A 25,824-nucleotide genomic window follows, 5' to 3' on the forward strand; every position below is an offset into this window, starting at 1 on the left:
TACATGTCAATCCCAATCTCCCAATTTATCCCTCCCCTCCTTTCCCCCTTGGTAACCATAAGTTTGTTTTCTACATCTGTGACTCTCTTGCTGTTTTGTTTTTGTTTTTGTTTTTGTTTTGTTTTGTTTTGTTTTGTTTTGCGGTACGCGGGCCTCTCACTGTTGTGGCCTCTCCCGTTGCGGAGCACAGGCTCCAGACGCACAGGCTCAGCGGCCATGGCTCACGGGCCCAGCCGCTCCGCGACATGTGGGATCTTCCCGGACCGGGGCACGAACCTGTGTCCCCTGCATCGGCAGGCGGACTCTCAACCACAGCGCCACCAGGGAAGCCCTGCTGTTTTGTAAATAAGTTCATTTGTACCATTTTTTAGATTCCACGAAAAGCAATATCATATGATATTTGTCTTTGTCTGATTTACTTCACTTAGTATGATAATCTCTGGGTCCATCAATGTCGCTGCAAATGGCATTATTTTGTTCTCTTCTACAGCTGAGTAATATTCCATTGTATATATGTACCACATCTTCTCATCCTTCTCATTTTCTAATTCACCCTTGAACATAACAAAACACTTTTTCTGCAAGAGTTTTCATTTTTATTTCCTTCATTTAATTCCCCTCCTTGTCTGAGAATATCAATCAGTCTGATTTGCAGATGACCATTAACAAATGATTTTATGTTTTTGTTTCGTTTTGTATTTAAGAGGTTGTAGGGCTTTAAAGCCCTACTGCATCCTCCTTTCGTTCCTCATTCATCGCTTTGGTTTATAGCAACAGTCCCTGACCTTTTTGGCACCAGGGACCAGTTTCGTGGAAGATGATTTTTCCATGGGGTGGGAGATGGTTCATGCAATAATGCGAGCGTTGGGGAGCGATGGGGAGCGGCAGATGAAGCTCTGCTCACTCACCCACCGCTCACCTCCTGCTGTGCGGCCTGGTTCCTAACAGGCCTCAGGACCAGTACTGGTCTGCGGCCCAGGGGTTGGGGACCCTCGGTTTATAGAGTTACTCCCTAATATATAGGTTCTTACCTTTTTTAAGGGAACGTGTCAGCATTGTGCCAGAGATGTTGCCAGGCTACTGTGCAGGAGAGTGGAATATCTTTTAAGAGCCCTGTATACGTCTTAGTGCCCCACCTGCCACCTGCCATCCTCAGACCAGTCTTCTGTTCTGATTGCTAGCTCTGCTACTTAGCATTTTCAGTTCATCCAACCAATCAAGATTAATCACCCAGACAGAAGGTAGTAATAGTAATAATGGCCCCTAAACCCCAATACACATACAACCGTGAGTTCAAGAAAACTTTTTGTGAAAGGCAAAATGAATATAAAGGCAGTGATATGTAGTGTGTGTGTGTAACTATCTTCTTTTTTTTTTTTTTTTTTAGGAAATTTCTTCACCTATTTATAAAAATCCTCAAATAGAAAAAACCACAAGGAACATTAGGCAATCTTTTGAACTGACTGATAATGAAAACAATATATTATTTTTTTCATTAAGCCAAAGTAGTGCTTAGTGGGCAATGTAAGCTTTAAATTTGTATACTAAGGAAAAATTATAATTTCTATAACAGTTTTCCAGGACAGAAGTCTGGCAGACTTGGCTGGGTACGCTGCTTTGGGTCTCAGAAGGTCAAAATCAAGGTGTCAGCTGTTCTTGGCCCTTATCTGGAGACTGAGGCTCATTAGGTTGTTAGCAAAATTCAATTCCGTGTGGCTGTAGGACTGAAGTCCTCGTTTCTTCACTAGCCTTTGCCCAGAGGTCATTCTCGGTTTCTAGAAAGGAACACTGTCCAAACTCGTTTATAAGGTTAAAATTATCCTGACTCTAAAACCAGACTGATACATTACAAAACAAACAAACAAACAAACAAAATGAATATAAAGGCAGTGATATGTAGTGTGTGTCTGTGTATGTGTGTGTGTAACTGTTTTCTCATTGGCTTCCATTTTAGTCTGAAATTGTATCCTTCTCACTATTTCCTTATTAAAATATTCCTTCTTCCTCTTTAATGAAATGGCAGTGATAACAGTTATTACATTTTAAAATGTCTTTACTTGTTAAAATAGGAAAATTGGCAACCCAGTAATGACGTTCCTCCCTCCCTTTTTTCTAAAATTTTATAGATTCCAAGGAGTGGAGTTACTGGTTCATATTACAAGTTAACTAACTTTTGTTCCAAAGGTCCCTCTGCAAAGTAAAAGAGCTGAAGTCTCATAAGAAATCTCCCCTGAGAGTAGTCCTTTGATTTAATGAATCTCTTGAGTTGAAACTAGTCCAGTGCCGAGGAGTAATCTATGGTTTATCATCTTGGAGAACTTGCCTGTTACTAGGAAGAGCTAAACACATAAATGTGTCAGTTTTGTCAATGTGACTTAGTGGTCACTTCCAGTTATACTTTGCCCTAATTGTTATTGATGAAGCTTGGGGCTATTGTGGTTTAAATCTGTGTAAATTGAGTCTAGAAATACCCTGGTTCTGAGGATGAGAATAAAATAGTTTGCTCTAAACTTTTAAACACCAAAATGAACATAAATGTCATGTTTTCATCTTCCGTAAATTCATAAAATTATTTAGGCTGTAAGATATTAACAAAAGTACATAGGTTTTTTTTTGTTTGTTTTGTTTTTTGTTGGTACGCGGGCTTCTCACTGTTGTGGCCTCTCCCGTTGCGGAGCACAGGCTCCGGATGCGCAGGCTCAGCGGCCATGGCTCACGGGCCCAGCCGCTCCACGGCATGTGGGATCTTCCCGGACCGGGGCACGAACCCACGTCCCCTGCATCGGCAGGCAGACTCTCAACCATTGCGCCACCAGGGAAGCCCCATAGGTGTTTTTTAAACTGATATTTCTAGAAAAACATTAAGGTGCCAATGGAAATACATCTCAATTGGGAAGAATGCTGGGCTGACTTTGGCCGTAGCCCTGTCATTGATTAGCTATGGATTCTTGGTCAAATCACATGATCCTTCTGAACTACAGTTCCATCATTTTTTAAATGAGGTCTTTGGACCCTTTCCAAGGCCCCATTCAGCTCTAAAATTCTTTGCCTTTAACCTCTGACATCAAGATTTTTTCCTGTAAGTAAGCAGCAGGGGGTGGTGTGAAAGTAGAGATTTTTTTTTCTTCTAGTTTTGTTGAGATATAATTGACATACAGTGCTGTATAAGTTTAAGGTGTACAGCATAATGATTTGCCTTACATCCATCATGAATTGATTACCACAATAAGTTTAGTGAACTTCCATCATTTCATATAGGTACAACATTAAAGCGATAGAAAAAAATATTTTTTTCCTTGTGATGAGAGCTCTCAGGATTTACCCTCTTAACAACGTTCATATATAGCACACAACAGTGTTAATTATATTTATCATGTTGTCCATTTCATCACTAGTACTTATTTATCTTATAGCTGGAAATTTATACCTTTTGACCACTATCATCCAAGTCTCCCTCCCCCATCCCCTACCTCTGGTTACCACAAATTTGATCTCTTTTTCTATGAGCTTTTTTGTTGGCTTGTTTGTTTTTGAAGTATAACTGACTTATAACACTATATTAGTTCCAGTACACAACATAGTGATTTGATATTTCTACACATCTTAAAATGATCACCACAATGAGTGTAATTACAGGATGTTACCATGCTAAGATATTACATAATTATTGACTGTATTCCCCACACAGTACATTTCATACCTGTGACTCATTTATTTTGTAACTGGAAGTTCTAGCCTCTTAATTTCCCTCATCTATTTCTCTCTCCCCCTACGCCCCTCCCCTCTGGCAACCACCTGTTTGTTCTCTGACTCTGTGTATCTATGACTGTGTTTCTGTTTAAATATGTTTTTTCATTTGTTTTGTTTTTTAGATTACACATGTAAGTGAAATCATACAGTATTTGTCTTTCTCTGTCTGACTTATTTCACTTAGTATAATATTCTCTAGGTCCATCCAGTCACAAATGACAAGATTTCATTCTTTTTTCATAGCTGAGTAATATTCCATTGTATATATATACCAAATCCATTCATCTATTTTTTTTTTTTTTTGCGGTACGCGGGCCTCTCGCTGTTGTGGCCTCTCCCGTTGCGGAGCACAGGCTCTGGATGTGCAGGCTCAGTGGCCATGGCTCACGGGCCTAGCCACTCTGCGGCATGTGGGATCTTCCCGGACCGGGGCACGAACCCATGTCCCCTGCATCGGCAGGCAGACTCTCAACCACTGCGCCACCAGGGAAGCCCCCCATTCATCTATTGATGGGCACTTAAGTTGGTTCCATATCCTGGCTATTGTATATAATGCTGCAGTGAACATAGGGATGCATATATCTTTTCGAATTAGTGTTTTTGTTTTCTTTGGATAAATACCCAGGAGTGGAATTGCTGGATCGTATGGTAGTTCTACTTTTAAGTTTTTGAGGAATCTCCATATTGTTTTCCATTGTGGCTGTACCAGTTTACCTTCCCACCAACAGTGCATGAGGGTTCCCTTTTATCCACGTCCTTATCAACACTTGTTATTTGTTACCTTTTTGATAAAGGCCAGACAGGTGTGAGGTGAGAAGTTTTTTAAAACCAGTTTTCAATTTGCTGTTTTAATCTGTCAAAGAATTTCTGCTCATTTCTTCCTTAGGCTTAATTTTATTCAAAGAATCATGTATTAGGCAAACATGATTTAAGAATTTATCACAAAATTGATGATAATATTATACATTTTATAAATAGTGGTTTTGGTTGTACATGCTGTGAAAATTATTACCCTTCACCCCACCCCCATCTTCCCAAACTTTGAGTTTCCTTGTAGAGTTAACATGCCTTAAGGAGCATAAATTTAAAGTCTTGCTTCGAGGATGAAACTTGAAGCTTTTCAAGTATGCCAGTAACCATCTCTATTTCAATTCCATGTGCCTGTTAAATTTGTAAACACTGACTGTCAATGTCAATACAATTTGGTAAACAACATAGAAGGGTCATGAGTTTATGATGTCCACATCCGTTTATGAAATTTGACTCTTAAAATCATTTCTATTTTTGAAGCATGTAAGTGTTTCTCGTTGGGTATACACATAGCTCAACTCTCAGATAAGTTTGGTCTTTCAAATGGATTTTCCTCCTAAAACACTGGAGTAGAATATTCCCCTCTGTCATGTAAATATATAGTCTGCTCTCCCATACTGGCTCACACAAGAGGGCTTGAAATGACAGGGGCCAGTTCATGACCAGGGAGGAATGTGGGATGGCTCTAGGCATTGAAAGCTGGTGGTATCTCAGTGGTCATAACCTGGTCTTAAATACATGCTTAAGAGACTCTCTGTTATTGGTAAGAATGGGCCTGGGATCATCAGATCCTGGCTCCACCACTTACTAACAGTGAGACTGTGGATGGATGACACTATCTCTCCATTTGAGGTTTCCTAAAATGTTTTAAGATATGTACAGAAAATTGTGCATATCATGAGAGTGTAGCTCAGTGAATTGTTTTTACAAACCAGACACACCCATGTAATGAGCACATTCACATCCAGAAACAGGACGTGAGCAGTACCTAGAAGTTGGGCTGTGTTTCCTTCTGGTTATAGCTTCCTACCCCCTACCAAAGATCCACTCTCCTGACTTCTGACTGTAGATTAACTTTGTCTGTTTTTGTACTTCTTATGATTGGAATTACACAAGGTGTACTTTTTCTTATTCTATCTTTCACTCCACATACATTTGTGAGATACACCCGCATTACTGTGTGTAGCTGTAGATCATTCATTCTCATGGCCATGTGATAGTCCATTGTATGAATACACCAGAATCTACTTATACCTTCTTCTACTGAAGAACATCTGGATCTGTGGGTGCTGGCTACTATGACTAGTTCTGCTATGACCATTCATGTCCGTGACTTTTGGTGTAGGTGTACATAGAAGTAGAACTTCGGAGTTACACAGCACTGTGTTCCGCTTTGGGAGATTATGCTAGCGGTTTATGGGAGTTGTGATTGCTGCACACCCTTGCTCACACTTATTGTTGTCTGCCTTTTGCCATTCTGGTGAGCATGCTTTTTAAAAATTGAGAATAATGATTTGTACCTTGAAAGGTTGTTGTGAATTCAATGAAGATATTTCTCTTTGCTTTTAAATGTTGGGCTCTTTCTTCTAACCATGGCCATGGACAACCCTCCTGAGCTTCAGTTTCCTTCCATGTAAATAAGACTACTGGGCTGAGTAACCCTTCATGTCCTTTTATTCCTAATATGCTAAGCTCCGTAGTTGTAGATACTGTCAAGGTACAGTGCTAGTGAGAGAGAATTTCACTATCACTTAAATCCCAGAACATGAGCAGTTGTCCACTTCCGCATAGAACTGGTCCAAGTAATGGTCCCTTTTACCTGTCAGTCAGCAGTGCACTTCCTCCCCCAAATTCCAGGTTATATGTAGTATGTAAGACAGTGATACTGACAAAATCATGCCTGGGTGGGTAGGGTAGAGGCATTTGCCCCACCTGCCAAAATCTTCTCTAGGAAGGGAGTAACGACCCTCACTTCATCCCTTTATAAGGAAGCTATTGATAGCATTGAGTCAATTATTAAGTTTATTTTTATCATCAGTTATATGACTGGCCTTGTGCTGGATAGGAGCTCTGGGTAGAAAAGATGCATGGCAAGTACAGGAGACCAAAATCCTCCGAAGAGTGTGGCGGTTAAGGTGATGGACTCAACAGCCAGATGGCCTGGGTTTTTACTTCTTAATTGTTACTCTGAGGGTGGCTGCTGCTGTTACTCTCATTGAAAATGTAATAAAGTCTGACTCCAGAACCCTGATTTCTTAGCTCTGTGACCTTCCTCTTCTGACACTTTAATTTCCTTATCAGAAAAATGAGGATAACAAAAGCACCTACCTCCCAGAAATGCAGTGAGATTATAATGAAGGGAGATTGTTTATGGTGAAGTAGCAGGGTGTCCAACCCATAGTGAACACACAGTAGCTCATTATTGCTGTTGTTGTTTTACGATGGAAAGAATCGTTTTAAATTTCGGATGGATGATAGGATGTGGAGAGGAGGTTACTGTTAAATAAGTGAAGGTTTCATTTATGATTTTAGGTCCTGTGTGCAGCCTGTGTGTGTCATCTTTTGGAGCAAGAGCCGTGACAATCTTCAGTGGCTTCATGGTGGCAGGAGGCCTCATGTTGAGCAGTTTTGCCCCCAATATCTACTTTCTGTTTTTTTCCTATGGCATTGTTGTAGGTAAGAAACTTGGTCCCTGTGATGCTTTACTGAGCTTTGAGAGTTAAATGTTTTACCCATGTGACGTTTCTTATTCAGTTAATGTAAGGAGTGAAAATGCTCAGGAATAATTCACTTTCAGCAACCACTTCACCAAAAATTGTTGTTTTAGTAAAATGTCCACCCAGTGAATCAAAATACTTCAAAGGATAAATGTGTTTTAACAATGCCCATTTTGTTTTCTTGCAAGGCATGGGGAGGTTTTTTTTATTTCAGCACTTGTCTCTTTGCACAAAAAAGGAAAAGAGGGAGAGAAGCATGCAACTTAGATGTCACTGACACCTGCCACTTCTCACTGATGTAGGAAGTGGTCCCTTTCCTATTGGGCGGTTAAGCAGGGCTCTGTTGAACTGTTTGTGTTCTAAGCATCCTTGCTGTTCCACAGCACCTGTCACCAGGGCCCCAATCACAAGGTGATAGCAGAAGTAAAAAGCAGATTTTAAAGCACATAATAATAATGATTATTTTTGTTAAAGATAAGGCATGCGTGAAGAAAACTGAGCGGTGGGGATGATTAATGATGCTCTTGGTTACAGAAGAGGAAAGGGTACAGGGCTCAGGGCCTGAGAGCACTGGCAATTGTGGGGGGAATGCTTTTGTGATGTATTGTACTCATTGTATTCAGTGTCAAACATCACCAGACTCAGGATCCCTAGGAGCTGTTGGTGGGGAATTTTTAAAAGACTCCGACTTTCAAAGTTTCTTCTTAATGTCTGAAAGAACTGAATTTTTTTTCTTTTAAATAATAAAATTTTTTTTTGTAAATCAAATAATCACTTTCAAATGTATCCTGTATGTAAGTCCAAATGTTTAGGAATTAGAATTTTTTTAATAATACACCAATGTTATCATATGCAATTGGAGGGAATAACAGTTGAAATACAGTGTAGGCAGAAGTTGTTCTCGTTTTGGGCTTCCCTGGTGGCGCAGTGGTTGAGAATCCGCCTGCTGATGCAGGGGACACGGGTTCGTGCCCTGGTCTGGGAAGATCCCACATGCCGCGGAGCAGCTGGGTCCCTGAGCCATGGCCGCTGAGCCTGGGCGTCCGGAGCCTGTGCTCCGAAACGGGAGAGGCCACAGCAGTGAGAGGCCCGTGTACCGCAAAAAAAAAAAAAAAAGTTGTTCTAGTTTTTCATATTCAGTTTGAACAAATAGAAAAGTATATTAGTCACATAGAATGAAATATGTTATTTTAGATCATAAAAATATTATGCCCACTCTATTATACAGTAAAATGTAATTGAATATTTGCTTAAGTAATGAAAGGGTTAAGAAATGATTTGGGTTATAATCAGAGGAACATAAGTTATAAATCTGTAGAAAGATTGCTATTTTCCAAGTGAAATTCCGATAAAAGGCTAAACAGTTTCAAACATTTTATATAAAGAATGAATTAGGGCTTCCCTGGTGGCGCAGTGGTTGAGAGTCCACCTGCCGATGCAGGGGACGCGGGTTTGTGCCCCGGTCCGGGAAGATCCCACATGCCGCGGAGCGGCTGGGCCCGTGAGCCATGGCCACTGAGCCTGCGCGTCCGGAGCCTGTGCTCCGCAACGGGAGAGGCCACAGCAGTGAGAGGCCTGCATACCACAAAAAATAAAATAAAAAAAGAATGAATTATTCCTGACCAACATGTTTTTGCTTTAGTGTCAGAAAAGTCACAACACATTTGATAAACGTATGTTAAGAGCCAGTTTTCTAGACATGAGCTCCATAGTACCATCTATATTACATTTGTTCAGAAATGATGGCAAAAGTCTTAGAACACAGCATATTAGGGTGGAGGCAGAGGTGCCTGCCAGCGCTGACACAGCTAATTAACAGGAGAAGCTTCAAAGGAAAAGACTGAAACAGAGCAGATCTCATTGCTACATGTGGCAGCGAAGGGAAAAGCACAGCTGAGCCGGACACAACCCAGGCAGGGACACAGACGCTGCGGCTCAGGATTTTGGTGTTTAAATACTTAAGAGACAAATTCCAGCAAGATGGTTGGTTTGAGTCAAGCCTGAAAGAATTTAATTTTTTTGACTACCAATATTCCTCTTTTTCACATGGGGATATTTCCCCAATAATAAATAATAGAAATTATAGCCGCTAATATTCCAGTAGGTAGTGTGTGCTAGGCTCTGCTTTATATGATCTCATCCAGTCTCCATGTGAGCCCATTTTACAGAGAGGGAAAGTGAAGCTCAAGCAAAGTGAAATTACTAACTAAAGCCACATAGGTAGGAGATTTGGGATTGAATCCATTCAGTCTGACACCAGATCCTGACCTCTTTAACATATTTGTAATTATTTGTAGTGCTTTTAGAACTCTTAAAGTTTATTTTAAATTTAACTACATACCCACATTCTACTCAGATCATAATCTAAATAAGCAGGTCACTTGTTAGTTCTTTGAGAACAGGTTATATGTTTGATATTTTATATTACTTATTCCCTGTAGTGCTTAATACAGTTTAAACCTATATGCAAATATGTTAATCTCTGGTGTAGAATTTGAAGGTATTCATTGAATAGTCATCTTGCATTCTTGTCTAAAATCATGAAAATAAAAATGTAATGTTTGTGTATGAGCATCAGATTATTCCTTTTAGGACAAACCCCTTTTTACATAGAAAGTTGAATCATTATGCCATTGGCATGATTTGGGCATTTCCCCAAAACTTTGGACTTAGCATATAAAATTTCATGGGGTTTTACTCCCTCACATGGTTTCAAGGTTAAGGTATAGCCTTTGTGAGTACATATCCAAAGTTGTCACTGACTTAAAAATTGACCAAAAGTGAGTGATACCATAGTATTTGTATTCCCCATAGATAAAAATGAAATTTTTTTTTAATGCGGTACGCGGGCCTCTCACTGCTGTGGCCTCTCCCGTTGTGGAGCACAGGCTCCGGACGCGCAGGCTCAGCGGCCATGGCTCATGGGCCCAGCCGCTCTGCGGCATGTGGGATCTTCCTGGATCGGGGCACGAACCCGTGTCCCCTGCATCGGCAGGCGGACTCTCAACCACTGCGCCACCAGGGAAGCCCAAAAATGAATTTTTAAAAAGAAAAAAATTAATGTATATTGTTTAAGATTTTATGTACATTTGATTGTGTTGGAAGCATATCTAAGGGTATATAGAAAGAAAAAGACAAAATTAGGTAACTCCCATAACTAAATTTCAAAATTTCTATAGCAATGGAGAGAGCTTTACCAACCTGTGAAACTGATTTTGATTTGGCTTATGGTGTTGGAACCTTTCAATAGCTAACCCTGTCCCTTCTCCCCACAAACCCATGATCTTCTGTTAATGAGATAGGATTTGATATTGGTCTTGACTTACTCTTCTGGCTGCTGGTGGTGGTGGTGGGCTTACAGGGCTTCCACTTGGCTTTCCCCACTATGGTAACTTTTACTTCACTGGCCTAAAACAATGTAGATAGAAGGTTATACCAACTACTATGTACATGTGCTCCAATTAAATATCAGGAACTGGGGAAATGGCTAGGATGGGCCCATGGACTCAGTGGACCCACTGTGAGCCAGACCTGGGCCATGATCCCGTGTATTACCTGGCCATCATGTGACCCCCCTCTAAGGGTAGGCCATGTAAGTGCCTCAGGCCCCTAGTTAACAGTGCCAGTTCATTTCCTGTGTCCTACAGTGCTCAAAAGGCATCCCACTGTCCCTTGTGTATGATACCAAAATAAGTGATCGTAGTTCTCTTTGGGGCAAGATTCAGGGTATTATTGTCTATATATTTGCCATAGTGTTTTTTGCAACGTCCTTCCTTCTGGAATCCTGGCGTTTCCTTCACTTAATGGAATCTGGGTCAGAAAACAAGCTCACATCTGAAGATTGTATATGACTCTGATTTGGCAACAGGTTCTTAATCCCTGTGGCTAGGAGGAGGCTGTCAGCTCATGGAGAGAGCCCTGGGCTTCGGGTCAGGAGACATAGGTCCTGTGAGTTTGAGCAAGCCCCTGGGTCTCCAAGAACGACTGTCTCCTCATCTCTGAAGGCAGACTAAGACACCTACCTCACGTAGCTCTTGTAAGGGCTAAGTGAAGTCGAGCAAAATAAAAATAAGGTAAATGAAAGAGTTGAGTTGGATTTCAATAGTAAAAAGTCAATTTAATTTTAATTTCAATAATAATTTTACAGGTTCCAGTAATTTAAAATAATTTTTTAAAAGTTTAAAGTTTTAATTTCAATACTTAAAAAGTCACGCACTGTAGTAATTATTGGGCCCCTGTGAGCTACTTCTTGCTAGGAGATTATTAACACTTATTATCATGGTTGACTTCTTTGTGGTTTTATTTTGTCAGTAGGCTCAGAATATAGGGCTCATGGAATATTTGTAGGGTAAATAAATGGGAATTTAATGAACAATGACACTTCCATTCTGTCGCCATTGGAAGTAGAGTATCCAGTTGAAAAGAAAGTGACAGGAAATTATTACACCGTCTAAACTCCTCCCTTCTGTATTATGAATTCCTTAGAAAAAATGAGAAAGATTCAGTCTAATGATAACATATATTGAGCACCCATTCTGTGCAGTATTCTAAGCATTCTCCTCTGTCTGGAATGAACTAGATGGTCTCTTAAGATAATATGGCACAGGCAGGAGCAAGCACTAACAGTCCAACTCTGGGGTTGAGCTGTGTGGGTTAAACTTATCTTACTCACTTGCCAGCCGTGGACTGTAGACATGTTACTTACATACTGTTTTCTCAGTTTTTAAACTGAACATAATAATAGTAACTACCTTCTAGTGTTTTGTGGATGGATGAGTTAAAGCAATAAATATTCACTAGCATCACCATCATTATCAGTTTTGTGACATTGGAAAATTATCCAACCTCTCTGAGCTTCCGTTTGTATTTCTTATGAAATGAGACTAACGTGACTTCACAGAGATATTGTGACTATTCATGAGATAATGTATGTGGAGAGGCACACGGGTGTTTAATGAATGTTTGTTCCCTTCCCCTTAAATTCCTTTCTGATCTCTTAGTTCAAGACCACAGCAGCAGCTTTTTGTAACTGAAGAAGCTCTATTGAATCAGAAGTATTTGTATAACAGTTTAATAATATAGAGAAAGAAAATTAAAGTTATATGGTGTGTTTATAATAGAAAACATCAAAAAGAATAGTGAAGTGTATTAGTTGGCATACTTTTGTTTTACCATTTTTTAAAAAATACTGTCTTGAAAATATGATGTTATCTTGTTTGGGTTTTGTAGCTAGAATAAAATGGCAGCTTGCTGGTTTTCAAGTGACTGTATGTCCTACTGTCAAACCTGGTCATTCAGGCTCCTGTGTTCTCAATAACTTTACTAAAATCGGGAAAAAGAAAATGTGGTGGGAGACTGGGAGGAATGGGAAGAGGGGCCGCAGGAAATATGCCCTTAATGACTTGCTCAAGCTTCTTCCCAGTCATTTCCCTTTGCTTTTCTGAAAGCACAACTCAAAATCCATTTCTTGCTTTCTCTTTTCTTCAGATTATATTGTTCCTTAGCTACCTGATTACTGTTTTCTTAATAATCTCTTCTTGATTTTGGAAAACTTCAATTTTCTCTTCCTCCATTTTCTTGGTAATATCTGCATAGTCCATTGAGCTTGAGGAGGGCATAACCCACTTTCACAGACAAGCTGATTCTCCTTCTCTAGTGATGGCAAATTAGATAAAGGTTGTTTTCTGGATATTCGCTTTAGCAGTTAGTTTTATAAGCCCTTGTTTTTTGTTTGTTTTTAAGAGTTGTGCCATTAAAGATGGGCTTTTGTCTCTCATGGCTGTTCAGTTATAAAAAGGAACTATGATTTTCTAATTAGTCTTAGGCTAGAGCTATATAATACCATAATACTCAGGTGGAAAAGTGAAAAAATATTTCAGCATAAGGACTACTTTTGGGTACTTCATTATATTCCAAGCACAGATACTGAAATCTTTTACATTTTTTTATGTCTCTTAATCTTTACAACTATCTTATGAGATTGTTTTAAAGATAAGGAAACTGAAAGTCACACAGCCAATAAGTGATAGAGTTGGGATTTGAATCCACGCCTGCCTGATCCCAAGCCTGTGCTCTTGACCACCCAGTGTCATGTTCAGGGTACTCATGCTAAGCATATAAAGTTTGTGCTTTAATCAAGCCAGTGTCAAAGCTATATGCTTTTGTAAAGCCATGTCAATAAAAAAGCTAGCCAGTTGCTTAAACTTTTTCTTTTTTAATTAATTTTATTTATTTTTGGCTGTGTTGGGTCTTCATTGCTGCACATGGGCTTTCTCCAGTTGTGACGAGCGGGGGCTACTCTTCATTGTGGTGCATGGGCTACTCTTCGTTGTAGTGCGTGGGCTTCTCACTGCGGTGGCATCTCTTGCTGCGGAGCACGGGCTCTAGAGCGCAGGCTTAGTAGTTGTGGCGCACGGGCTTAGTTGCTCCACGGCATGTGGGATCTTCCCGGACCAGGGATCGAACCCGTGTCCCCTGCACTGGCAGGCGGATTCTTAACCACTGCACCACCAGGGAAGTCCCTGCTTAAACTTTTAAACTTTTTTCATGCAGATGTTTTAGGCTAGAAACATAAACAGTAATTGCATTTGGATGCTCTAAACCTATTTTTTTCAGCATCCAAAGTTCCATTCTCACAATTTTATTTCTAGAAATAGATACTTCTGGAATATTATAGGCTATTGCCTACCTTAACCTTTGGTCAAGATGATAAATCCTACTGGCTCAGCTATTCTAAGAGGTGATCAAATACTTGTTTCAGAACATAGAGAAGGGAAATTCTCCCAGATGACCAAGAGGCAGGCCCAAGAGGCACACACAGTGACCAGCTGTTCTGGTTTGCCCAGGACGAAGGGGTTTTCCAGGATATGAGACTTCCAGTGGCCAAACCAAGAAAGTCCTAGGTGCTACACCTAACCCCTATTTTACACATAGAGTCTGGATTCTGTAAGTTTACCCTCATCACTTTTTAAGATTGCCATATTAGAATGCACTATTACGAAAATATTCCCTTTTCATAGAGATAATACTGCAGGGAGAAATTTTCATATATAAAAGTAGGGGCTTGATAGATGTCTGTTTAGTTATATACACAAAAATATGTATATAATGAAAGAATATTTTAAAACAATTCATAGACAATTTTCAAAATATGTACACAATTTCCAATGTTTACTGCTTGTTCGTTTTGTGTGATTTTATTCATATGCTGTTTCCTTAGAGATGCTTGCTTTATATTTCTGAATTAGATGCATTTATCATATTAGAGTGTTTTACTTCAGTTATATTTTCTTCTATCTCTCTTATCAGTTTAATTGATCTGAGTGTTCTTTAGTTACAGATAGAGATTAAGAAAAATGAGGAAATGAGGCTGTTAAGTGTGATTTGCCCAAACCATCATCCTGTAATACATACAAGTTGTAAATTAGTTGTATCTTTTTTTTCAAACCATATAATTCTAATTCTGTATTCTAATGATGCCATCCTGTTACATGAATTATTGTGAAAGTAAAAAAATCTTAAATATTTTTACAGCTAAGATTTATTTTCTGGCCTAAGTAAAAAAAAAATCAGCATCATTTAATTGTAAAGCAGAGGTAAAGATATATTTTTTAAAATATATATTCACAAGCATACATACTACCGTGTGTGTGTGTTTGTTATATGAATAGAGAAAATGAGACACAGAGAGGAAGAGAAAAATGCAAGAGAGAGTGACAGCCAGAGTAAGAATAGATAGAAATGGTTGAAATTAGCCAATGTGACTTAACATTGGGGAATTCAAATGAGGTTTATGGGAAAAAGTAGAATAACTTTAACACTCTGTGCCAGGCTCAGACCTGGAACCAGAATACTCAGATGAATAAGACACAGCCTGCCCTCAGGTAGCTCGTTGTCTAGTTGGGGGAGGAGACTTGTACATATGTAACTTGTAACACAGTAAAATAAGTGCAATTATAAAATGAAAGCAGCACTCAGTGTGGGTATAGTATGTATTTGTGGGAGAGGGGCTTCAGAAGAAGACTTCATGCAGGAATTGGTGCTTGAGCTGAGTCTTGAAGGGCGGGTGGGATGTGATCAGGTGGGCACGGGTTGGAAAAGGAGTGAGGGTGGTGGGAGAAGGACATTCCAGGAGCTCAAATGCTCAGAGGCATGAGATACAGTGGATAATAGGGGTCTTTTCAGAGATATTTGTTTAAGGAATGCACATGTCACGAGGGGACTTGCAAATATGTCAAAGCTTGGTTTGCAACAGAGACCTGATGATGGAGGGTTTATTTGGACTTTATTGTAGGAGAGTAATGTGATGAGAACTGTATAACAGTGGGTTAGACAGTAGATTGGTGGAAAAAGTCCTGGAGGCTGAGATGGTGATTAGGAGGCCATTGTTCAGAACAGAAAAGATCTGGAGGAGGTAAACTGAGGCAGTGGTAGTTCACATGGTGGGAGGTTGATAATTGAGGCAGTGGGAGTGATAAAGAGCGTGATGTCTGGTTTGATGGGAGGAGATCAGGGAAAAGAGGCCTCTGAGGTTGTGATCTCACCCAGAGTATGTGGAATGAAACATAAGGTATGGAAAGGAAATGCTAGAACAGGTAAATATGTTTAGTTTCACCTATGTAAGTAAAGGAAAACAATTATATTTTGCTAATGATTATGCTTTGAATCGTTAGTAGTTTAGGTATTTCATTTTAAAAATGATTATGGGGGGCTTCCCTGGTGGCGCAGTGGTTGGGGGTCTGCCTGCCGATGCAGGGGACGCGGGTTCGAGCCCTGGTCTGGGAGGATCCCGCGTGCCGCGGAGCGACTGGCCCCGTGAGCCACAATTACTGAGCCTGTGCGTCTGGAGCCTGTGCTCCGCAGCGGGAGAGGCCGCGATAGTGAGAGGCCCGCGCACTGCGATGAGGAGTGGCCCCCACTTGCCGCAACTAGAGAAAGCCCTCGCACAGAAACGAAGACCCAACATAGCCATGAATAAATAAATAAAAATTAAACAACAACAAAAAAATGATTATGCTTATACTGGAGGTCGATTCTCAAAATTTTTTCACTGATAGGAGTCTGATCAAAAATGATTGGAGGGTCTTCCCTGGTGGCGCAGTGGTTAAGAATCCGCCTGGCTATGCAGGGGACACAGGTTCGAGCCCTGGTCGGGAAGATCCCACATGCCATGGAGCAACTAAGCCCCTGCACCACAGCTACTGAGCCCACGAGCCACAACTACTGAAGACTGCGCGCCTAGAGCCTGTGCTCCGCAACTAGAGAAGCCACCACAATGAGAAGCCTGTGTACCTCAACGAAGAGTAGCCCCGCTCGCCGCAACTAGAGAAAAGCCCACGTGCAGCAACGAAGACCCAACGCAGCCAAAAATAAATAAATAAAATAAATTAAAAAAAAAAAAAAAAGATTGGAGACCAGGGAAGTCCCTGGCGGTCCAGGGGTTAGGACTCAGTGCTTTCATGGCCGTGGCCCAGGTTCAATCCCTGGTCAGGGCACCAAGATCCCACAAACCACATGGTGTGGCCAAATTAATTAATTATTTTTAAAAAATGATTGGAGATCAAAGAAGGCTTTAAGGCCGTGGTTTCCAGACTTTATATTCTTAGAACACTTTACACTTTTATTTAGGACCCCAAGGAACTTTTAATTATGTGGACTTTACTTATTTATATTTATTCTGTTAAAATTTACTGTATTAAAAGGTGAGAAATTTAAAAATATTTGTTTAGTAATTCATTTAAAGATAATAATAACAAACCCAGTACATGTTAGCATAAATAACATACTTATTATGAAAAACAATTCTATTTTCCAAAAGAAAAAGTTTAGTGAGAAGGACAGCCTTGTTTTACATTTTTGCAAATCTCCTTAACGCCTGGCTTCATGGAAGACATCTGGATTCTCATGTCTTCTCTGTACTCAGTCTATTGCAGTGTGCTTTTTTGGTTGAAGTTTATGAAGGAAATCTGGTCTCACACAAAGGAAAAGGGAGGGGTTTTCAATAGTCTTTTCAGGTAACTGTAGAAACTCTTCTTTGATACTATCCCAAAACTTGATGTATGATAGTTTTCCAAGGGTTAATTGCAATATGGAACCTGAAACCACATCAATATACTTTTTGTGCTCTGTAATATTAAATCAGTTTGTTTATTGTGTACTTTGAATAGGTCAGCATTCAAGTCTGATTTTGTAACATCGTGAATTGGTTATGTGAAAAATATTCTTTCTCTGAGTTATGCAAGAACTTTAAAATGTTGACATATTTTATTAAACAACAGCTAAAAAATTCACTTTTGTTAGTATCACCAATAGGCTTATCAGAAAATCTTTATATGTTGGGAAGCTGTCAAATCATGGTGTTGGATAAAAGTTTCCAAAAATTCTAATTTTTGCTGGAAAGCTCAAATTTTATCATTGGTAACAGTTATTGTCAGTTATTTTCCTTGTTTGTTTTCAAGAAAATGTCTGCCAAATACTCAAGTCTGAGAAACCATAGTTTGTGTCTGTCAGACATTCTTTCAAATACATACAGGGTTACATGGAAAAAGTGGCTACTTTAGCTGGCTACTAAAACAATTGCATAAGTGCTTTTTCTTGGCAACAATTGTAATTCAGATGAAGCATTTTTAAAAAATTTGTTTGCTTTTACTGTGAGTGAGTGGTGATGAAACATATAAGGTATGAAGTTGGATACCAATATCTTGATTTGTACTAAAGCTCTTGAAGTTTTTCTCACCATGTCTTTTGCACCAATAGCATAAATGTGAACACAGTGAAAAAAGCAGGAAACATGTCAGTATCATTATGAAAATAGTTTTGACTTCATGGACTCCATTGAAAGACCTTGAGGACCATCTTTTTAATGGCTGGTGGTTTAAGGTCATCCTAATACAGATGTGGGAAAGCATTATGTCACCTTCTGCTTTTTGAAAAGTTTAGAGAAAAAGCATTTCAAATTTCTGCTACTTTAAAAAAAATGAGATGATCTTATCTGAAACCCATGGCCTTGAAATAGTTTTTAAAAATTTCTTCCTTTTTAGTCTAAGGTAAAATGTTTAAAAGTTACTGTTTTAACTTTTCTAGCATTGGCATTTAGTAATCAGAAATGCCTTTTTTTTTTTTCTTGTCTCTAATGCCTACCATTTGACAGAGCCCTGACAACCAAATCACACAAAAGTAAATTCATTCCCTCTCCAGAAGCTTTCTGAAATATAGTTTTAGTTAAGGGTGATATTTTTTGGCTTCACAAAATTGATCGTTCAGGAACAGGTCTTATTTCATCGAAGTATATTATATGTAATAATGATAAATGTATAAATCAATCCAACTCATGTTTTAATGAGATAGTATCTCTTCCCTTAAATCATACAAAAGTTTGCTATATTTTAAAAGATTTAAAGTATAATTATTTTCATCTATCTCATTTCTTTAAGAATACTTTTTAATGCAATCACAGATGATCATCTGGGTCCTGAGTTAAATGCTAATTTCCTAAAATGTTTATGCATTGTATTTGTTAAACTCATGTATTCTTTCTAATCATAGTCCAGGTCTCAATTTGAAAGTAATGAAAATGACCTTAATAACCCACCTAATGAGTCATAGTTAAAATTAGTTTTTAGACGACGGCTTTTGTGTTGTTTATAGGGTGATCCCCAAGAACAGACGATGTTGCAGAAGAAAGGCAAATGTTATGAGTTAGAAGCCAGAGGAAATTTTTATGAAAAACAAAACTGGGGTTATTAGATGCTTAATAGAGAGAAAAAGATTAAGCCAAGAAACAAGAGCCTTAAATATTGCCCTGTGGTCTCAAGAAAGGGATAGTGAGTTGTAAGGGTTTTTTTTTTTCCTAACTAAAAGAATTTCAAATTTACAGAAAAGTAGAGAATAGTATAGCAAGCAACCATATGGTCACCACTTAAATGTAACCGTTGTTAATATTTTATTGCATTTTCTTCCTCTTTTTTTTTGCAAAGATATTTTAAACTAAAGACATGATATTTTACTCCTAAATAAGGTAGTTTGCATCTCTAAAAGATAAAAACTTACAAATATACATTTTACGATGATGGGATGATCTGAGAGCGCCAGAGGGCCTTTGTTTTGCAGACTGGGGTGTGCCAGGCTATGAAGTCTAGCAAAATAGCTTGGCATGATGAAGGGGATTTTATAAAATTGTTTAGAGGACCTAGAGGAGGAAGAACACTGAGCCAAGGGTAAAGGTGTGGAAGACAGACAGAGATATTTTAATGGGCAAGTTTGATTAAATTTTGCTATTTGGGGCTTCTCTTTTGGCGCAGTGGTTGGGAGTCCCCCTGCCGATGCAGGGGACACGGGTTTGTGCCCCGGTCTGGGAGGATCCCACATGCTGTGGAGCGGCTGGGCCCGTGAGCCATGGCCGCTGAGCCTGCGCGTCTGGAGCCTCTGCTCTGCAACGGGAGAGGCCACAACAGTGAGAGACCCGCGTACCGCAAAAAAAAAAAAAAAATTTCTATTTGTTGTGTGATTTAACCATTTTCTCTATCTCTCCATAATGTCTTAATTTAAATTTACATTATTCATTCATGCTTTAGAAATTGGATTACTTTTTTGACTTGGCCCTGACCTTAGGGGGGGTGTGGAGTGAAAACCAAGGCTGCCCAATGTGTTCATTGGAACTGCACAGCTAACATCAGAGGGATCTAGGAACCCATACTTTGTAGAGTTTTAGCCAGTTAGTAACAGAATGTCCTATTAGAGTTATTTAATTACACCTCTTTTTTTTCTTCCATTGAAGTAATACGGTCTGGCTTAATTTATGCAATGTCTTCTTGTGTTTAGGTCTCGGATGTGGTTTATTATACACTGCAACAGTGACCATTACGTGCCAGTATTTCGACAGCCGCCGAGGCCTTGCACTTGGCCTGATTTCAACAGGTACATTTTCAATATAAGTACAGCATTGGCATTCTTCAGCCTTCTAATCAAAGTTAGAAGTTACAAAGCACAGATATGTTTAACCAACCATGCCCCCGCTGCCATTCAGGTAGCACAATTTATTTTACTCTAGTCTTAGAAGGAAATTTTATTTTCCCCTGTAAATATGGGTGTAGCTTTCAAAAAACCCTAAAAATACATGTATGAAAAAGCTGGGGCATTAGATGTCCAGTATAATATTGGAAAAGAAAACTTATGGGTCCAGTAAACTGAGAGTCACATGCTGGTGAGAGCCTTGCTAAAAGAAGCAGAGAGCGCTTAAATAAAGCACCTGATCCCTGGGAAAGAGAGGAGAAATGGAAGGAAAATGGGTCCCTTCAGGCCACTGTCAGGAAGAACAATGCTGACACCTCTCCAGCTCCATTTATTGTGGAACTTACGGTTTTCCCAAAGTACTGGTTTGTGAATACATCTCGTTGGTCTATTTGCATATCCAAACAACAGACTGTTTACTCTTGTTATTCTTTTAATAATCAAGAGATGAATCACTGTGGACGGGGCGGGGGTGGGGGATGGGGGGGTGGGGGGGGTGAGCGGCTGTGTGTATGTAAGTGTGTAAGTGTAAAAGCCTTCTGGACTTGCTCTGATATTGTAAAGTGGTGTTTTACTTTTCAGATGGATTTTTTTCTAAGCTATTTAGAGAACTTATCAAAATTTCTGTGGCCAGTGCTTTACGAGTTTGCTTAGGAGATAAAGCTGCCAAGCTTACTAAAACTTGTATTTAAGTTTACATTGCTACTTGTTTGTGGGTAGATATTCCTGGGAGGTCAGATTTTCGGATAAGCTGAGTACTTCAGTAGTGTATCTGGCAGCAGGATCCAAACTAATGTTTTGTTCCTGAGGCCAATGCAGTGGCAACAAAGTGCTTCCAGATCAAATTAAATCGAGCTGGATATTTACCCAAGGTGGTTTAAGGAAGCATTGCCAGGAAAGAAATGTGAATCATGGCCTAGGAGGAAACAGGACTGGAGTCTGAGGGCATGGCTAAGGCAGAACTGGGAGAAGAAAGAGAAAAAACAAAAGATGGAGAATCCAGAGCAGTTGGAAGGCAGTTTAAAGAACCTGACAGCATCTCCCACAAGTGTGGGAGGGAGTGTGAGAGCAGTCCTGGCAGCTTAAAGGATAATAGGTCTTACCTATTACTTACCTATACTATATTTTTTGTAGAGGCACTATAACGTAGTGACAAGCCTGGACCCTGGAGCCAGTCTGCTTGGTTTTGAATCCTGTGTCACTCAGTAGCTGTCTGGTGATGGACAAGTTACCTCTTCTGTGAAATTAACTGTTAAGCCTCAGTTTTCTGAACTGTAAAATGGGGATAATAATAGTACCCATCTGTTGGGCTGCACCCTGTAAGGCCTGTGCTTGCCCAGCTTCAAAACAGAAGAAAGAGCCTGGAGTCAGCGACAGAGAAATCAATGGTTTAATGGAAGGGGGGAGCTTACAAATCCAAAGCAAGATCCTGGAGTGATGCCCCACCGTGTGTGGTAGAGGGTGGGCTAGACATGGATGCAGGTTTTCGCTCCCGGGGTGGGGAGGGGAGATTGCCAGTTATAGGGCAATTGACATCAGGTTGGCTCATTGGTTACCGGGAAACTAGCAGAGAGGCACACACCTCCCCACCCCTTGGATAAGAGAAATCACTAGGTGGGGCCTGGGGCCAGTATATAGGAAGGTCAGTCATGTGAGTAGGTGTAGGTGAAGCAGGCACTGGTCAGGCAGGGGATGTGCAGAGAGCAAGAGAACAGCCATCTTGGGTGGCCTGACCATACACCATCACATTGGGTTATTGGGAATATTAAAGGAACATATGTGTAAGGCACATGGCAGGGGCTCTAAAAGTGTTAGTCATTATAATTATGACCTAGGTTTCCTTTAACGTCCGAATTTATTTGTGATGAAGATGTTGGAAATTGTATGCTGAGAGAGCTGCTCTTGCTTTCACTCAGTCTAAAGAGGAGAGCATAAGAGACTGGGCTGTGGCACACTGAACCAAAATGGATTGACTGTGGACAATCTAGATTTTGCAGAATTGGGGAGTTTTTAGTTGTAACACATAGGAAGTTAGATGAGGCAAAATTAAGGAGCAGCATGAATCCACTATCTTTGTCTATTCAGGCTGCTGCAAAGTAGCATAGATTGAGTGGCTTATACACAATAGAAATTTATTTCTCACAGTTCTGGAGGCTGGAAGTCTGAGATCAGGGTGTCAAGGTCAGCGTGGTTAGATTCTGCTGAGAGCCCTCTTCTGGGTTACAGACTGCCACCTTCTCCCTTTGTCCTCATGTGGCAGAAGGGAAGAAGAAGCTCTCTGAGGTTCTCTTTTATAAGGGCACTAATCCCATTCAGGAGGGTTCTACCCTATGACCTAATCACCTCTCAAAGGAGAAACCTCCTAATTCCATCACACTGGGGGTTAAGATTTCAACTTACAAATTTTGGAGAGACACAAACCTCACACTGTAGTATCCACCTTCAGTGAAAGTGGTGACAAGAAAAACAAAACTCACAGTAGAGTTTTTCTTTAATTGAAAAAAAACCCCAAAAGCAAAATATAGTTGAAATAATGTGACCTGGGACTTCCCTGGCGGTCCAGGGGTTAAGACTTCGCCTTCCAGTGCAGGGGGTGCGGGTTCGATCCCTGGTTGGGGAGCTCAGATCCCACAGGCCTCGGGGCAAAAAAACCAAAGCATAAAACAGAAGCAGTATTGTAACAAATTCAATAAAGACTTTAAAAATGGTCCACGTCAAGAAAAAAATCTAAAAAAAAAAAAAAAAAAAAAAAAGAAAGAAATAATGAGACCTAGTTGAAATATAGTGATCCAGTTGAAAGAAAGAAACATGGGCATGAAATGGAGGTTTTGGGGAAACGATCTTAATCCCTGGTGAACAGGGATTGATAAACTAATGCCCATGGACCAAAACTGGTCTATTACCTGTTTTTGGACAGCTCGTGAGCTAAAAATGGTTTTTACATTTTTGTTTCATTGAAAAAAGATCAAAAGAACAATATTTCATGGCACATGAAAATTACGTAAAATTAAAGTTTCAGTGTCCATAAATAAAGCTTTATTGAAACACAGCCATATTCGTTCCTTCATGATTCTTCTCTGGCTGCTTTCACACTTCAAGGGCCAAGTTGAGCATTTGTGACAGAGATTGTATGGCCCACTATGCCTTAATTATTTACTCTCTAGCCCTTTATAGAAAAAGTCTGTTGACCCCTACCCCTGGTCTTAATCAAAGCATGAGTGTATCTCCTATTGGTTCAGGTTCCCTGAACATCAATTCATATTTTCCCTCTTTGTGATAATGTATACTTTAGGCATGCATGGAAGCATAATTAGTGTTTTATTTCACTTTTTCCTTTATAGTGATGATTTTTAAATTGGGATTTTATTTTTGAAGATTAAAAATTATGGTTTTACAGTTTACACAGTTCCCCAAGAGAGCTCTAATTACTCTTCACTGCCCTGAAAGAATCCCTGCATCTTTTTTTTTCTCTTCTTTTTGGCCAAGCCTCATGGCTTGTGGGATCTTAGTTCCCCCACCAGGGATCGAACCTGGGCCCTCTTCAGTGAGAGTGCGGAGTCCTAACCACTGGACCGCCAGGGAATTCCCTCCTGCATCGTTCTAAGCCATAACTACATTCTCATGGGCTGTGGGCTCTAAAGAAACTAATGTCCAAAGTGGAATTTTATTTTGCTGCCCTCTCATACATTTAGCATATCATAGGTGTCTGATAAAACCTATTGAATTGATTTTATATGTTTCCCTTATATTTCATGATGTTGACAGATAAAGTTAGCTGGTGAGCAATGGGGAATTATTTATTTTCTCAACTTAAGGTCAAAATACAGAACTTTCAAAATACCAAGAATATTTTTAAGTGTCTAATTATATGGCACTTTTTTAGAACTTCTACAAAGAAATGGTGTTAGAGAAAAATATGAATTAATAATGAATGGAGGGCTTCCCTGGTGGCGCAGTGGTTGAGAGTCCGCCTGCCGATGCAGGGGACACGGGTTCGTGCCCCGATCCCGGAAGATCCCACATGCCGCGGAGCGGCTGGGCCCGCGGGCCATGGCCGCGGAGCCTGTGTGTCCGGAGCCTGTGCTCCGCAACGGGAGAGGCCACAGCAGTGAGAGGCCCGCGTACAGCAAAAAAAAAAAAAAAAAAAAAAAAAAAAAAAAAAATAATAATAATAATGAATGGATGCTAATGCAGTATGGAATTATATGAAAGGTCCTCTTTTCAATTCTTTCAGTTCATTTTCTGAAATGCTTTCAACTTTTGAAGTATGTGCCACTTTTAAAAAGATAAGGCAGAATTCAATTCGTCTACTTTTATAACTTCTCAGTAGTCAGCAAAGAGATACTTTCTTGGTAGCCACAAAAAGATACTATTTTAGCTGTCATTACATTATTGTGAGCTGTTAATTAACGTTTACAAGCGAAGATTTTTTTCTTTGGGGATGAAGGAGTTAACTTTAAATATATTAGGAAGGGACAACTGTGATACCAAAACAAAAAAGAAAAGTTTTCTTATAACTCTAAGACAAAGCCATTTGGTTATTTGTAAGAATTTTTGATGGGTTTTTACCATAAGCTTGGCATCCTATTGGGGTTTTGATATAATTTGGTATAGACCGTTTAAAAAGTATGATCAACCTATTTAGACTATTTTTTAAATTATAGATCTACTTATTTCTTTCCTGTGTTTTCACGTGACATTTCTCAGTGGTATTTAAATTTTAAAACAATCAAAAACTTGAAATCAGAGCCATATAAGAACACTGCAAATTAATTGGGCTAATGTAACTTTCCATTCCAGTGTGGTTAGTGTGATCTGTGCTTTAAAAATGGAGTATTTACAGTGTTGCCCAAATGTGCAAACCAGGCATATTTTGTAATTTTAATACCCTATCAGAGTTCACTTTACTGTTCTCATAGTTTATTAATATCAAGCATCCATTCTGGTGATTAGCAATGGATTTGAGCTATCAAACCACTATAAATATCCTAAAACTAAAATATATATCCTTCATCTCAAAAAATAAAACGTGAGAACTTTTCTTTTCCAAAAGGAATGCATATATAACATGGAGCCAGAAAAGTACTTTTTTAAGTACCCAAAAAGGAGTTGCATAGGTATTTGTTAAGGACGTTGGGCTCCTGCTGTCAGACTGGGTGTGAATCCTTCTTAGGGCATTTACAGCTTTCTGATGTGTGGCAAATTTCTCAAACTTTCTAGCCCTAGGTCACGTCAAGTGTAGACTGGGAATAATAATAGGACCTACCCAATAGGGTTATTGTAAGGATGAAACAAGATGGTGCAATGTAATGTGTTTAACACAGTGTCTGACCTACAAATGCGAATTCGTAAAATAAATTGTCACTATTGTTGTTATTATCTTCAGCATTCTTGCCGTGATTTTTTTTTTTTTTTTTTTTTTTTTTTTGCTGTACGCGGGCCTCTCACTGTTGTGGCCTCTCCCGTTGCGGAGCACAGGCTCCGGACGCGCAGGCTCCGCGGCCATGGCTCACGGGCCCAGCCGCTCCGCGGCATATGG

The 25,824-nt window shown here is 39.7% G+C and overlaps 1 protein-coding gene across 4 annotated transcripts in view; it reads left to right on the top strand.

Annotated features, from left to right (window-relative positions):
- SLC16A9 (solute carrier family 16 member 9) overlaps window positions 1-25,824 on the top strand; it is a 71,229-nt gene that overhangs the window by 40,542 nt on the left and 4,863 nt on the right. For 3 of the 4 annotated variants that reach the window (XM_082634910.1, XM_082634913.1, XM_082634911.1), the window contains 2 exons: window positions 7,093-7,236; window positions 20,097-20,192. In XM_082634910.1, the coding sequence (XP_082491036.1) occupies window positions 7,093-7,236; window positions 20,097-20,192 (240 nt within the window). The remainder of the gene's footprint in view (window positions 1-7,092; window positions 7,237-20,096; window positions 20,193-25,824) is intronic. The other variant, XM_082634912.1, reaches the window with a different exon arrangement.

Source organism: Mesoplodon mirus (assembly GCF_964341445.2).
Source record: "Mesoplodon mirus genome assembly, chromosome: 2".
NCBI lineage: Eukaryota > Metazoa > Chordata > Mammalia > Artiodactyla > Ziphiidae > Mesoplodon > Mesoplodon mirus.